This window comes from Catharus ustulatus, chromosome Z (genome assembly GCF_009819885.2).
Source record: "Catharus ustulatus isolate bCatUst1 chromosome Z, bCatUst1.pri.v2, whole genome shotgun sequence".
NCBI lineage: Eukaryota > Metazoa > Chordata > Aves > Passeriformes > Turdidae > Catharus > Catharus ustulatus.
Window position 1 is genome coordinate 24,747,993 of NC_046262.2, and position 13,037 is coordinate 24,761,029.

A 13,037-nucleotide genomic window follows, 5' to 3' on the forward strand; every position below is an offset into this window, starting at 1 on the left:
TACTAGAGCAATGTAGAGATCTCGTTAAGTCACTATGATTTTCTTCTAAAATAGCAATTTTCCATTTCAAAAAAGCCATTGGAAAAACTACTGATTGAGTCCAATGGTGATATTTCATTAGTTATCTTCTTTAACTGCCCTCTTTGCCAAGCTGGGAGCAAGAACCACAGTCGCAGATAATGGCTCCTGGCTGTCACGCTGTGATCGCAGGACTGGGGTGAAGCAGGGTTTGGCAACTACCACTTAGTTTCCACAAATCACCTATTTTCACTAACTGCAGCTCACACCAGAGCAGTCTGTTCTTTCACAGACTGGTATGCAGGTTGAAGGCTGGAGCCCATCCCTGGGTTGTGTTTCTGAGTGCAAGATCCTCTGATTCCTGTGTGCCTCCCAAAACGGGGGCCCAGACTGGCTGTGAAACTGATGGCGGATGCTCAGCTCCGGGGACGTGACTAATAGCAGCGGACCCTCTCAGAGCAGCCGAAGACGAAGGAAAGCGGGGCAGTGGGCAGGACCTCCCCTGGAAGCACCACATTCCAAATTCCAGCTGCCCCTTCCCCGGCCGGCCTGCCCCCACCCCCCGGCCGGCCTGACCCCCTCCCCCGGGCGGCCTGCCCCCACCCCCCGGGCGGCCTGGCCTGGCCTGGCCCCCAGCCCCGCGCACTCACGGCCCTCGTGGCTCACTGCCGCGGCTCCGGGCGCGGCATCCTCCCCGGCGCGGAGCAGGCGCCTCAGGCCCTTCATCGGTGCCCTGCGCTCCTCCTTCTCCTCAGCCGAGGGAAAGGGCCTCAGGCCGGTGTGCCGAGGGAGGTGTCCTGCGCTGGCCCCGACAAACCGGTTCCCAGGGCGGCAGTACACGCAGCCGGGCCAAACACACCCCTGCGGGCACACCTGCAAGCACCCCGCTGGTGCCCGGACACCACCGAGGGAAGGGGCAGATGTCTGGAGCAGGGGTTTGTTCTAAGAGAAACGAAGCTCTAAAGACTAAATTTCTTGGCAGTGGCTAGGCACTGAACAGGATCATCCTTGCCCCATCCAATCCCCCCACCCAGGTCTTCCCTAGCGGCTAGCCTTATGTGCCAGGAACAATCAGCACCCTCAAGTGCACACGAGACAGTCAAAATGCAATCCTGCTGCACCTGAAAACCTTTGAAAAGCCATGCCTGAAGCACACGTGTACAAACACACAGAAGTATCACAGCTTGCATGGGATGCCTGGAGCCAGGTCCTGGGTAGTCGTGGAGCTCTCTATGCAGGTTGAAGTTATTTTGGGGAGTTACTCTCATCATTGTCAACCAGTGCTCACTGGACAGGAGAGGGTTACCATCCCTGCTCTCCTGCAATGCTTCACATAGTCTTAGGGTGTGAGAGACTGAGGTGCTTCTGACAAATCTGTGCATAGCCATGCACATGTGGTAGCAGTATTGATCCAATCACAAGACCCTTGCAGGTAGAGTATGTTTGCATTTGCTTTTGTGAAAATCCCATCAAAATCAAAACACACATCCCCAAAAGCTCAGGTTTTGTGACCTGGTATACTGAGATCCATCTACCCTACCTATTTCTCAACTTACCTTGAAATCCACTATGACTTTGGTCTACTTAAGCCAGAATTGGTATTTCCTTACACATAGGAAACAATTTTTTCCACAACAGGGCATAATTTTTTTAAGTGACTACCTTGAATTTTACTTTAAAAACAGCCTTTGATATTGCTATTTCAAAATAAATATAGGAAAAGTAGCTCCAAGAAAGCAGAAACAGTATTCAGCCCCACACAATTGTAGACACATTTGAGTTCCTTCACTGTAAGTTTTTGTTAAATTAAATTACACAATCATATTAATTTCCAAGATGACTAACACTGTACCTGTCCATAATAAAATTAACCTAAAAGACTCAGGAGTTTGTAAATTTAACAAATTTGGATATAAAAACTAATTGGTCAGATTCTGCTTGCCATAGACAAAGAGATTTCACAGTTCTTATCTCCCTTAAACATTTTCTGGTATAGACAGGCTATGATGTATAAAAATCTTTTGATACACTTCAGTCTGATAAGACACTTTCACCAACAGTACTTCCTGTAGGTGACTGTAACTCAGCTGAAAGAAAAGACAACCCTGTGAAAGTAAACTCAGTGAGAACAACCAATTGATTTAGCCATAAATGAATCATGGATGTTTTGCTTGTACTTGATTCCTGGGAGTCAAATGTTCCAGCAATTTCTTAAAAAGAAGAAAGGTAATGCAGACCATTTTCAATGTTAATGCTCCTTGTCAAAATGAGTGACAACAGACAACTATGGAATGATTAGGCTTGCCTACAAAATTGGCACCAAAAGAGGGATAGATTTGCAGTCTCATACAGAGTATCAGTTACAGTAAAATTATAATTTTCAGTCATGAAACACCAGCTGCTAATTTCCAATTCTAATTACTAATGCACAGCACTGTTTCACAGTTTATCCCATGTTTAAATGTTATATGTAGTAATTTTAGCACATTCTCTAACCACTTCCTACAAACTTGACCTTTTCAAATTTCCCTCACATACTGCAGACAAAAACTTAGATTGACACAAAAACGTATAGAGGTGAAGGATCCAAGCAAAGTGCAGAACAAAGAAGTACTCTAACATATTCCTTACTTGCCTCCACAGAGCTCTCACTCTGACAGGAAATCTGAACACTTTAATACTTAAGATAACAGCAGTAATACATACAGAAATGAGTAGAGCCAATATAAAAATAAAAGGTAGGGTAAAACCCAAACATGTTGCAATGTGTAGACTGTCTAAATTCCTTTATTCAGAACTGGCAGAGGGAACGACATTAAGATTGCAGAGTCATTATCCTTTTCCTCTGTTACTCATAACTAAAAGAGGAATTCAAGATAAAGTACAGTAATTCTACGACTATAAGGTGCACCAGATTATAAGGCACACTGCTGGGTTTGGATCAAAATTTTAGTCAAAAGGGTGTGCCTTATACTCGTGAAATTACTGTACTTATATGTATATCTTAAATGAGGAGATACAGTACACAAGAAGTCACATCTGCTGCTATCCTAGATCATTCACATGCTTCAGAACTATGGATATAGTAAGTGTGGAATGGCCCACATACAGGAAATAATTTACAATTAAAGACAGCTAGATATTAATAAAAACAGATTTTAATTTAAGATCAATTGAATAATGCAGAGTCACTGCTGAAAACGCAAAACAAAACCATTGCTTACACAGTCTTCCCCACAAGAAACAAGAAGAAAAATTGTATCACAGAAATTGTCAGCTATGCTTAATCATGAACTGAAAGCCTTCTTCAGACAAAAAGAGTAATAAATATGGTAATAAAAATCTCTAAGAAGTAGGGGGGGAAAGGACTTGTTAACCAGTAAATACACACAATTTTGTATTGGGTTTGCATGGCCAAACTTTGGTAGCAGGGGGGCTACAGGGGTGACTTCTGCGAAAAGCTGCCAGAAGCTTCTCCCATGTCCAGCAAAGCCAATTCTAGCCAGCTCTAGATGCACCCACTGCTGGCCAATGCCGAATCAAGTGGGAATGGTGGCAAGGTCTCTTTGATAAGAGATTTGAGAAGAAAAAGTTTTGCACAGTTGTAATTTTGACCACAGAAGAACAGAGTGAGAATATGAGAAGAACAGCTCTGTACACACCAAGGTCAGTGGGAAAGCAGGGGCAATGGGTGCTCCAGGCACTGGAGCTGGGATTCCCCTGCAGCCCATGGTACAGACCATGGTGAGACAGCTGTGCCCCTGCAGCCCATGGAGGTCAGTGGGGCTGCAGGGATCCACCTGCAGCCCATGAAAGAGACCCACAGTGGAGCAGGCGGATGTCTGAGAGGGGGCTGTGACCTCTTGGGTAGCCCACAATGGGGCAGGGACCTGCAGACCCATGGAGAGGGGAGCCCACACTGGAGCAAGGGCCTGCAGACCTGTGGGGAGGGGAGCCCACACTGAAGCAGGTTTCCTGGCAGGACTTGTGACACTGTGGGGGACCTATACTGGAGCAGCCTGTCCTTGGAGGACTGCACCCCATGCAAGAGTGACCCACACTGCAGCAGTTCACAGAGAGCTATTGCCCATGGGCTGGACTCATGTTGAAGTTGAATGAGAACGGTCTCTCATGGGAGGTACTCCATATGTTGGAGCAGGGGAAAGATTCTCTGAGCAGCAAAAACATGTGAGGAATTGACCATAACCTCCATTCCTTGTCTCTGTGTCCCACTGGGGGAGGAGGTAGAGGTGGGAAGGAGCGATGGAGGAGGGGGAAGATTTTTTAAGGTCTAATTTTACTTTTCATCCCACTCTCATTTATTTTAGTGATAAATTCATTTAATATCTCTAGTTAGAGCCTGCTTAGCCCATGATGGTATTTGATGAGTGATTTCTCCTGGTCCTTATCTCAACTCATGAACCATTCACCATATTTTGTCTCCCCTGTCCAGGTGCAGAGGTGAGTAAGAGTGGCTTTGGTGGCTGCCTGGCATCCAGCCCAGGTCAAGCCACTATAGAATTGTACTAAATAATTTACAATCACACTATCAGTTTTATTTTCACATTAATTACTGATACATGCACAGCCTTTTTATGATACTAGGATAACTCTATGACACTTCCTTTTTAAATAGATGGCAAGGCAACTTTTGAGGCTACTCAAAAGTTAAGCTAGTTAGTTAAGCCAACCAACTTATTTTTTTCAAGCACTTAAGAGCAGCTTACTTCTTGCTATATAATGGTCATGCAAAAATAGACATTTTAAAGATATACACACAATTACAAGGTAATACTTAGATTCTACACTTTATTGAATCAGAGATACAAACTAAAAAAAGGATAGGTGTTCAGTTTCTAAACAGCAGCGGCAGTTTTATGTTTCCTCAGTTGCTTTTATGTCTTTCCTACAAAAGTTCCCTTATCTGTCAACAGAACAGCTCATGCTGAGTGCTCACTGACCCAGTTTAGAAAAGGTTGACCGAATCAATTTCCAGTCTGAACTAGTCCAGCTGATTTGGTCCAAAGCAGATAAGGGAGTACCAACATGAATTCAAATGAGAGAGCTGTGGGTACAGCAGCATCTGACAAACAAACAGATAAGCAGGTAGAAATAATTCCAGCAATTCTGGAAGCAGGAGAGCATATTCTGAACTGAGCTTGGGTATCTAAGACATACCATGTACACATTGATTTGTTTCAAAAGCAAGCACATCCCAATACAGTTGAACAACAAAATAGATGCTTCTACAACAGCCACTTCTTTTAAAGACTTTGCAGTTAAAGAGCAATTTATATTTCGTACAGGGTTTGACGCTGTTTGTATAACTTCTAAGAAATATGCTGTTAAAATAAATTATTTGTCTGATAAATATTTAATTATAATAAAATATCTTTAAACAATTTGGTGTGAACAGAAAAAATCTAAACAGAGCATTTAAAATATTTGCACTTAACTTTCTCTTTCCATACATGCACTTACAGAATACACTTCATTCAGAAATACAAAGTAGTTTTAAAGAGAAAGATAGTTAAACAATAAGAAGGTTAATTATCTTCTCTTTGCACATAATTCATTATTATTGCACCATGAAACCTTTATTTATAGTAATTTTAGTGCTACTCACTGGTAACAACTTCAAACGGTAAAGAAGTTTTCAGTCTCTTTGGAAAGGCAAAAGATCAAACAGCATTTGTCTGGACGAATCCTTCTCTTAACAGATTTTTAAACATATTTTTAAATAAGTGAAGTTGTTGTGTATCTCACCACGAGTCCTGTAGATCTGGTTGGTCAGCTCTTACTGAAGTAATTTTCAGTAACAACAATGAAAGCTTAATAGTGCTCTAAGTTCTTGTTCTTATCCTGTGTAACTGCAAGGCTAATACATTTATGTGTTCACTACAGATACTTGTTAGCTGAAATCAAGCAACTCAACTCTTCTTTGTTATCACACAGTTAATCTCATAATTTTACTTTTACAATAAAATCAACAGAGAAGACAGAGGTTCAGGTGTGAGAAGAGGGCCTTCAGCAAGTACAGTGGGGCACCCTAGCTAATGATTCCTATGTTGTAGGGAGATAAATCAGAGTGCTAGCAAATTGTGATTCTTGGAAACAAGTGTATATAAAAAAGTATTATTCTCCAAAGGAAAGAAAAGGAAAAAACCCTTCATTTTATGTCTTCTTCTATCTCAGACATCACGGTCTTCTTATACAGATATATAATGGTTCCAAAATGACAGGCACCTGAATCCAGCGTACTGCCAATGCTAAATTACTTTGCAGTTATAAAACTCTATGAAATGCTTCATATAGAACATGTTGGTACACAGTCATTTAAAAAACATTTTGATTGTGTGTTTGGAATTGCTTGACTTGGCCTTTTTTGATACTGACTGTGAAGCCGTCAGTCCAGACCTAAGGTTAAACAAAGGGCAAAAAAACAAAACAGTAAGAGGTTGAAATACACAATGCATACCAACAAAAGTTTTACAACACTGAATATTTTTCTAGACTTCATTATTTTAAAACAAATTGTGTACTCAAACTTCCAGAAAACAGTTACCTTTTTGCTCCTTGTGATGGATTTGTGCATTGCTGTCCTTTGCTTAAACCTCCTTAAAAGTAATTGAAAACAACCAAAATTAATTACTTTAATAATGAAAGAATGCTTCAGAAATTATATACATGGAAGAACTTTTCAAAAATGTAATCTATCTCAAGAAGCAGATAACATTTTATTATCTGCAGCTTGAATACTGTAGTTTATATTACCATTTTTAAAAGAGAAAACCAAGAAGCCTTTAGGTTATTGAATTTTACTTGAATGTTACTTGGACCTTGTAACAGTTTTCAGAAATATTTCAGCATAATGTAATTGATTTTCAAGGTGGTAGTTAAAAATTACATTTTTAATTTTTTTATCCTGCAGAGGGAAAAAAAGAAACTTCACCTAAAGTAAGTATTAAATTTCAATTAAAGCCTGTTTGCACATGTAATAGCAGCATCACTGAAAATTCTTATTGTGAGTCTTAATTGTATTCTGAAAATTCTAACACACTAGCATTTTAATTTATTTTTATGAGGTTCCTAAAATAGATTAGGGACTAATTAGGCACATACTTTACCACATGCACTCTAATCTGACTGAAGATGAACTCTTTATCAAAAAGAGAAACTACTTCAGAAAACATGAATTACACTGCTGTGGCATGTTACAGGTGCAGTTATGTGATATATTTTATTAGCTATAAAACAGACTTGGATGTTTCTTCCTTTAAGCTCTAGTTCTCATCTCCCTATTTTTGCCAGCACATGACACAATGGAGTCTTTCTTTTAACTGAATCTGAAACAATTGAGGTTGAAGATATTTTCGTTTATCTTCACTTTAAACTCAGTAGCCTTACAAACGCGTTTCTGAATATGGTTGGGTTTAACTAACAAACAATTTCCAGAAATGAGCAGTAATTCCTATGTCACCATTGTGGCAAATGGGAGGGCACTGACAAACTAACATCACATTCAAAAATTTAGTTTGTCATGAAAATAAATTTGATATTTTTTAAAATAAAAATTTTCACTCCTATATAGGCCTTACTTGTTGAGAAAAAATTTCAAAGTCACAAAAAGTTCAAAGTATACCACTGCCAAAGTGTCTTAATTGCAAATGCAGACAATTTGAATAATCAAATATATACTAATGCATATACTTACCAGAGAAAACTCTGTTTGAGTTTTCCATATTGTAAGTCTTAGTAGGAAAGTCTTTTTCTGTCAGCTCCTGGATAAGGCCTTTATTTAAGCAGACATCCACATGTCTGTTAAATGACACAAGATTGGTGGTTTTCTGTTCTGAATTACAAACTGGACAAACAAGAACAGTGTCTTCTTTGGCTTCAAAGAAACAGGATGAACTAGTTCCTTCTGTATGTTCAGTCTTGCCAAAATTGTCTTCACTGTCTTGTGATATTCTTTTGGGGAAGAGGCACTGTTTCATACACACATTTCTAGCAATGTCACTGAGATTGTTAGGTTGCCATTCTCTGGGAGATTTATCAGGTATTACCTGACCAAACTTTTCTGTGTTGTTGTTAGTAGAGCTGTCTGAAACACTTGCAGACTGGTCTGTTCCTGCTAATTCATCTGTTTTATTTTTTTGACATTTATCAACATACTCTTTTTTAAATTGTGGAAGAAAGTTAGGTGTATTTTCTCTTGAACTGTCATTCTTGGATATTTCCACAGTATCTTTAACATACATCCCACTGAGGCACTCATCAATATGTCTATTAAGTTCTTCCAAATTATTGCTGCTTTGCTTCTCAAAACAAACAGGACAAGTAAAGATCTTACAAACATTAGAATTCTGTAAATCTGTGTCTTTTTTTGTTTCTTCCACAAAATTTTCTGATGATTTATCATCATGAAAGAGCTTCTTACCTCTGCTTTCATTTGGAGAAATATTCTCTCTGTTTAATTGTCTTGCTGCTCGCTTTTGATCGAAAAAACTCTCTCTATGAGGTGCTTGTAAATTTTTTGTGAAATACTCTTGGTTGGACTTCTCTGTCTGGAGCCTAAGAGAACCAATTTCTTTTCCTGATTTTAAGAAACTTGTAATGCTTTTTTGTTGGTATTTCTTTTCTTCTTCATTTAGAAATCCTGATACTCGTACACCTAATGATGGAAAACAAACTTATAGTAACAATTCTATGAAAGCTTGATACTAACTCCTAATTAACACCTTCTGAGGTATACATTCACTCAATAAAGGCAAAATTCATCTCCAAAAATATGGCAGACTACCTCCAAATGCATCATAATGTCAATACAGTTTTATCATACCCAAGCATTAGCCCAACCATATTATTTAGTAACCTGAATTTTAGTAACCTGAGGTTTTAACTGATAGCATTGTAACATGAAGCTATAAATACAGTCACATAGAATTCAGTCTGAAAGTTTTACATTAGATTTACCCATCAAAATATACTTTTCTTCAGCACTTTTTAATATCTTGGACAAGTAAATTTTATATATCACTAAATGTTTCAAGTAGAATAAGCACCTGAAACACATCTTAGGGTCAAAACACAGAGTTTACTGTTGCCAGAAATGTTCACATCTCCTGCAGAACACAGCACTTTCAGATCTGTAAGCATTTCTGTTGTTGTGGTGCAAAGCAAATTTAAAGGCTCTTCTAAAACATCAGAATTAAGGTTGCTAAGAGTCAAGATTCTATTATCATGATGACGTGTTTGTCCTTGCATAAAAAAAGTACTACCTCAATTAGTAAAACTTCCTAAGTCACCATTCAGCACTCATTAGTAAAACTTCCTAAGTTACTCCTTCAGCACAGATCTGCTTCACTTTGCAAAAACGACCAGGGTAATAGAAGAAGGATAAATGCATGTATACCAGTTTTACTTAAAAGTATGCTGTGTTATTTCAAGATACTGTAAGTTTTCTTAATTCTGAAAAGGAAGAATGAATTTGAAATATCTTACCCATAAGTCTTATCCGTAGAGGGTGAGGAGCAACACTATCAATTTCAGTTCCTAACAAATCTTTAGCAACAGCAAATATTTCCTCCTCAGTAGCAACAGAAGACAGCACAGTGGAAGCTCTTGTTTTAACTTCGAAGTTAACATTCTTAAGCTTCAATGTAACAGTTTTACCCTAGAAAAAAAAAGCCAATTTAAAAAAAAGGTTTAAAATGTCCATCATATATGGCACAGAAACCATTGTTATGTAGCATCTATATAAGGGCCCTTAAGCCATAGTCAAGACTGTGTGCTTATCTGTGCACAGGAAGAGGCACTCCCAAGAATTTGTCTGCACGATTCTGTACTTGCCCCTAAATTTCTGCCAAAGTCGAATTCTCCGAATTGTGTCATTTGACTGCGGTTCTCAGCAGACCATCTGCCACCAGAGCATGTTCAATTGAGTTAATGTTTTGGCTACAGGCACAACTCCTATTTCATCTAAAAAAAAAATTTCCTCATCTGGAAATTTCCAGTGCCAGATATCCTAACTATTTAAGAACACAAAAGTGATACCCCATTACAGATTCATAGAAAACTTACTTCCTCCTGCATAGTGCTATCACAGCCACACACAGCATTTGTTGGCACAGCAGCACACTGGCAGCACCTCCCAAACCATTTGTGTGATTTATCACATCCATCCAAATGTAAATAACTAGTACTCTCTTTGTTCTGGTGCTTTTGTATGCTTATCCTTTTGTCCTCCTCAGCTGATCATGTCCCTTTCAACCTGCCATCTTTTGAGTCAATCTTTTATGGCTGAAGAAGATTAACAGCACATCTTTTAGGTCTTAAATGTTATTCCTTGCTAATTTACCATAAGACCATCAAAGACAATATGAACAGTTCTATCCAAGTAAAAACATGTATTGGGGGAGAAGGAATAAAGGGACTGTTTCTACTATTGATACCACTGAATGGTGTGAATAATGTTTCAGCAAGTTGGGCACATGTCAAGTTCTTAAACTACAAAACTGGCTGCAGACTGGATCCTACAGGTATACAGGAGAGAAACAATGTTTTCAATACACTAGTATTACAGGACTGACTAAAGCATGGTTTACAGATGATCAGCTCTAGTATTCCTTTACAAACATTACAGTAATTTCAAGATTATAAGCCGCACCATTTTGACTAAAATTTTGGACCGAACCCGGAAGTGTGGCTTGTAATCCAGAGTGGCCAATATATGGACAATGTTCTGAAAATTGCCAACCCAGAAGTGAGACCCCACGACACCCCCAAGCCGAGCTGGAGCCCGGCAAGCCCTGGCAGAGGTGGGGAAGCCTGGCAGAGGCAGGTAAGGCCAGCAGAGGCGGCGGCGGCAGTGCAGGCGTCAGGCGGGACCGAGTGAGCCCAGTAGCGGCAACAGCGCCGCCCAGCTGGCCCCAAGCAGCCCCGCCGAGCGGCAGCGCCGAGCTGGGCCACCCGGCCCTGTTGGCAGCCCCGACCAGCCCGAGGCTGCCCAGCCCTGAGCCGAGCCAGTAAACCCCGTGATCCCACGATTCTGTTACTATGTGGCAACTCTGTGAAAGTTGCATGGGGAACCTCGCTGTGAACGAAAGTGCGGCTTACAATCCGGTGTGGCTTATTTATGGAGGAGAAACGAAGCGTTGCTGACACCCCGGAACTGCGTCTTATAATTGGTGCGGCTTGTAATCCTGAAATTACTGTACTTTTAGAATAAAATCTTTACATGCCAAATAACTCGATTATTTTTTCACGTTTCAAAACTCAATTTAATTTTTATCCTACATGTATTGCTAGATAGCCATCCAGACAATAAAATGCTGCCTAAGTAATTCTAATTATCTGCAAATTAAAGAATGTAGACTTCTGGAGATAGATTGCATGGTATGATGCTGCTGAAAGCATTTATACTAAAGCTGCATGGAATTGTTGGGAGTCCTTTTGAAGTAAGCTGAATAATACAAATACCTTAAGTCCCTCTTTCTGTAACTCTTGAGCAAGGTCTCTGCAGAGCTCTCGACACAAACTGTACTGGTCTTCTGCTGTGTTTATTTCACTGAATGTTCTAATACAAAAACACAATGAAAATTTTTCAGTATGAATCCTATAGTATGTTCAGTGTCTGCAATCTGGAACTATTTTTTTATACAGTTAAACAATACTATTATCAGAAGAATGTCATATAGGTTCAAATTCTTACTTCAAGGAACAATGACTATTAATAGGAATATTTTGTCCGCAAATATTTGAAAGGGCCTTCAAATAATGAAATAATTTTTCATTTTTCATGCACTGTTTGAAAACGATTCAAATTTTATGTTATTAATGCTTAAGTATTTGCAAGACAGAATACTAAGAGTAAGTGAATTCATAGAGCCAGCCAAGTTGTTTGTATTTAATCTCCTTTGTATACACTGTATAACATCAGAGGAAAGCCAGGAGTTGAAAGTCAACATCAAAGCCAAGAATCAAAAATAAATAATGCAGATGCTAAGAAAAAAGATGCCAACTAGGATAATTATGTCTATCCTCAGAGGAGGAAAAGCTATCTTTCTGCCAAAAATGTTGCCAACTGCCTCTGCTAGAGTGTCTTATGAGGGAAATTACAGTGTTACCTTTTTGTTGTACATTTGCTTTTTAGTAATAACATCACAGGAAAAGCAACCTTCAGTTAGTCAAGGTTTTAAAGGAAATGGAAAGCAAAACTTACAGACAGCACATGTTTTGGAAAGGTCTCACATATATATTGTTTCATGTCAATCTTTATATTTACAAATGTAAGGTCAATAAAATTAGAATTGATTTTGCATCTCTAAGTTATAATTGGGTTTACCTGATTGTACTGAAAAGACATCCTCTATTATGATTCATATTCCTGTAAGAATGTTTGCATGCTGCCAAACTAATTGGATGAGGATTTCACTGTGGGTCCCACATTGCTATCCAAGGAGTACCTCATGATATTCAGACAATACTGCAGTAATTGAGATGTTGTAAAAGTTGTAGGCTTGGAAGGGACAGGGTAGAGAGAATGCTATTTGAGGGTTGTCTCTTTCCCCATATACATGATCTCAGAAGCCTGTAGACATTTCTGATCTACAACTGTCTCCTTTGAGGAAAAAAATGGAAGAGAAAAAGCAACACAGAAAGGTACTATAAAGATGCCCAAAATATCTGCCTAATTGCAAGCACAAGACTAAAGCCATAAATTTTTCAGCTGTGATGGTACCAAAATTGTATTGGGCTTACTTAAGCAGCTCACAGCTATTAAGTCACAAAATGACATCTTTTCTTACCACCTTTTCTAAGAAAACACACAATAGGGATAATTATTACAGGGCTTTACAGATTCTCCTGGCAGAACTAATTAAAAAAAAAAATTAATTACCATCTTAAGGAACTTTACACTGGTAAAAATTTTAGTTAGGAAATACATGTGACTGCAGGCTACTACACTGACATTAAGCTTAAACAGATAAAAAAATTCAAGCCTTATCTTATGACTT

General features: G+C 39.2%; 2 protein-coding genes across 8 annotated transcripts in view; both read right to left on the reverse strand.

Moving 5' to 3' along the window:
* ANKDD1B (ankyrin repeat and death domain containing 1B) overlaps positions 1 to 805 on the reverse strand; it is a 28,609-nt gene extending 27,804 nt beyond the window's left edge. Inside the window, exon 1 of one of the 2 annotated variants that reach the window (XM_033085752.1) lies at positions 669 to 805. In XM_033085752.1, the coding sequence (XP_032941643.1) occupies positions 669 to 744 (76 nt within the window). In that variant the 5' untranslated portion in view covers positions 745 to 805. The remainder of the gene's footprint in view (positions 1 to 668) is intronic. The other variant, XM_033085754.1, reaches the window with a different exon arrangement.
* Positions 806 to 4,807: 4,002 nt separating this feature from the next.
* The window catches only part of POLK (DNA polymerase kappa), a 36,052-nt gene continuing 27,822 nt past the window's right edge, over positions 4,808 to 13,037 (reverse strand). For all 6 annotated transcript variants that reach the window (XM_033085200.1, XM_033085201.1, XM_033085197.1 and 3 more), the window contains 5 exons: positions 11,500 to 11,596; positions 9,523 to 9,694; positions 7,733 to 8,692; positions 6,584 to 6,635; positions 4,808 to 6,435 (listed from right to left, as the gene is read on the reverse strand). In XM_033085200.1, the coding sequence (XP_032941091.1) occupies positions 6,351 to 6,435; positions 6,584 to 6,635; positions 7,733 to 8,692; positions 9,523 to 9,694; positions 11,500 to 11,596 (1,366 nt within the window). In that variant the 3' untranslated portion in view covers positions 4,808 to 6,350. The remainder of the gene's footprint in view (positions 6,436 to 6,583; positions 6,636 to 7,732; positions 8,693 to 9,522; positions 9,695 to 11,499; positions 11,597 to 13,037) is intronic.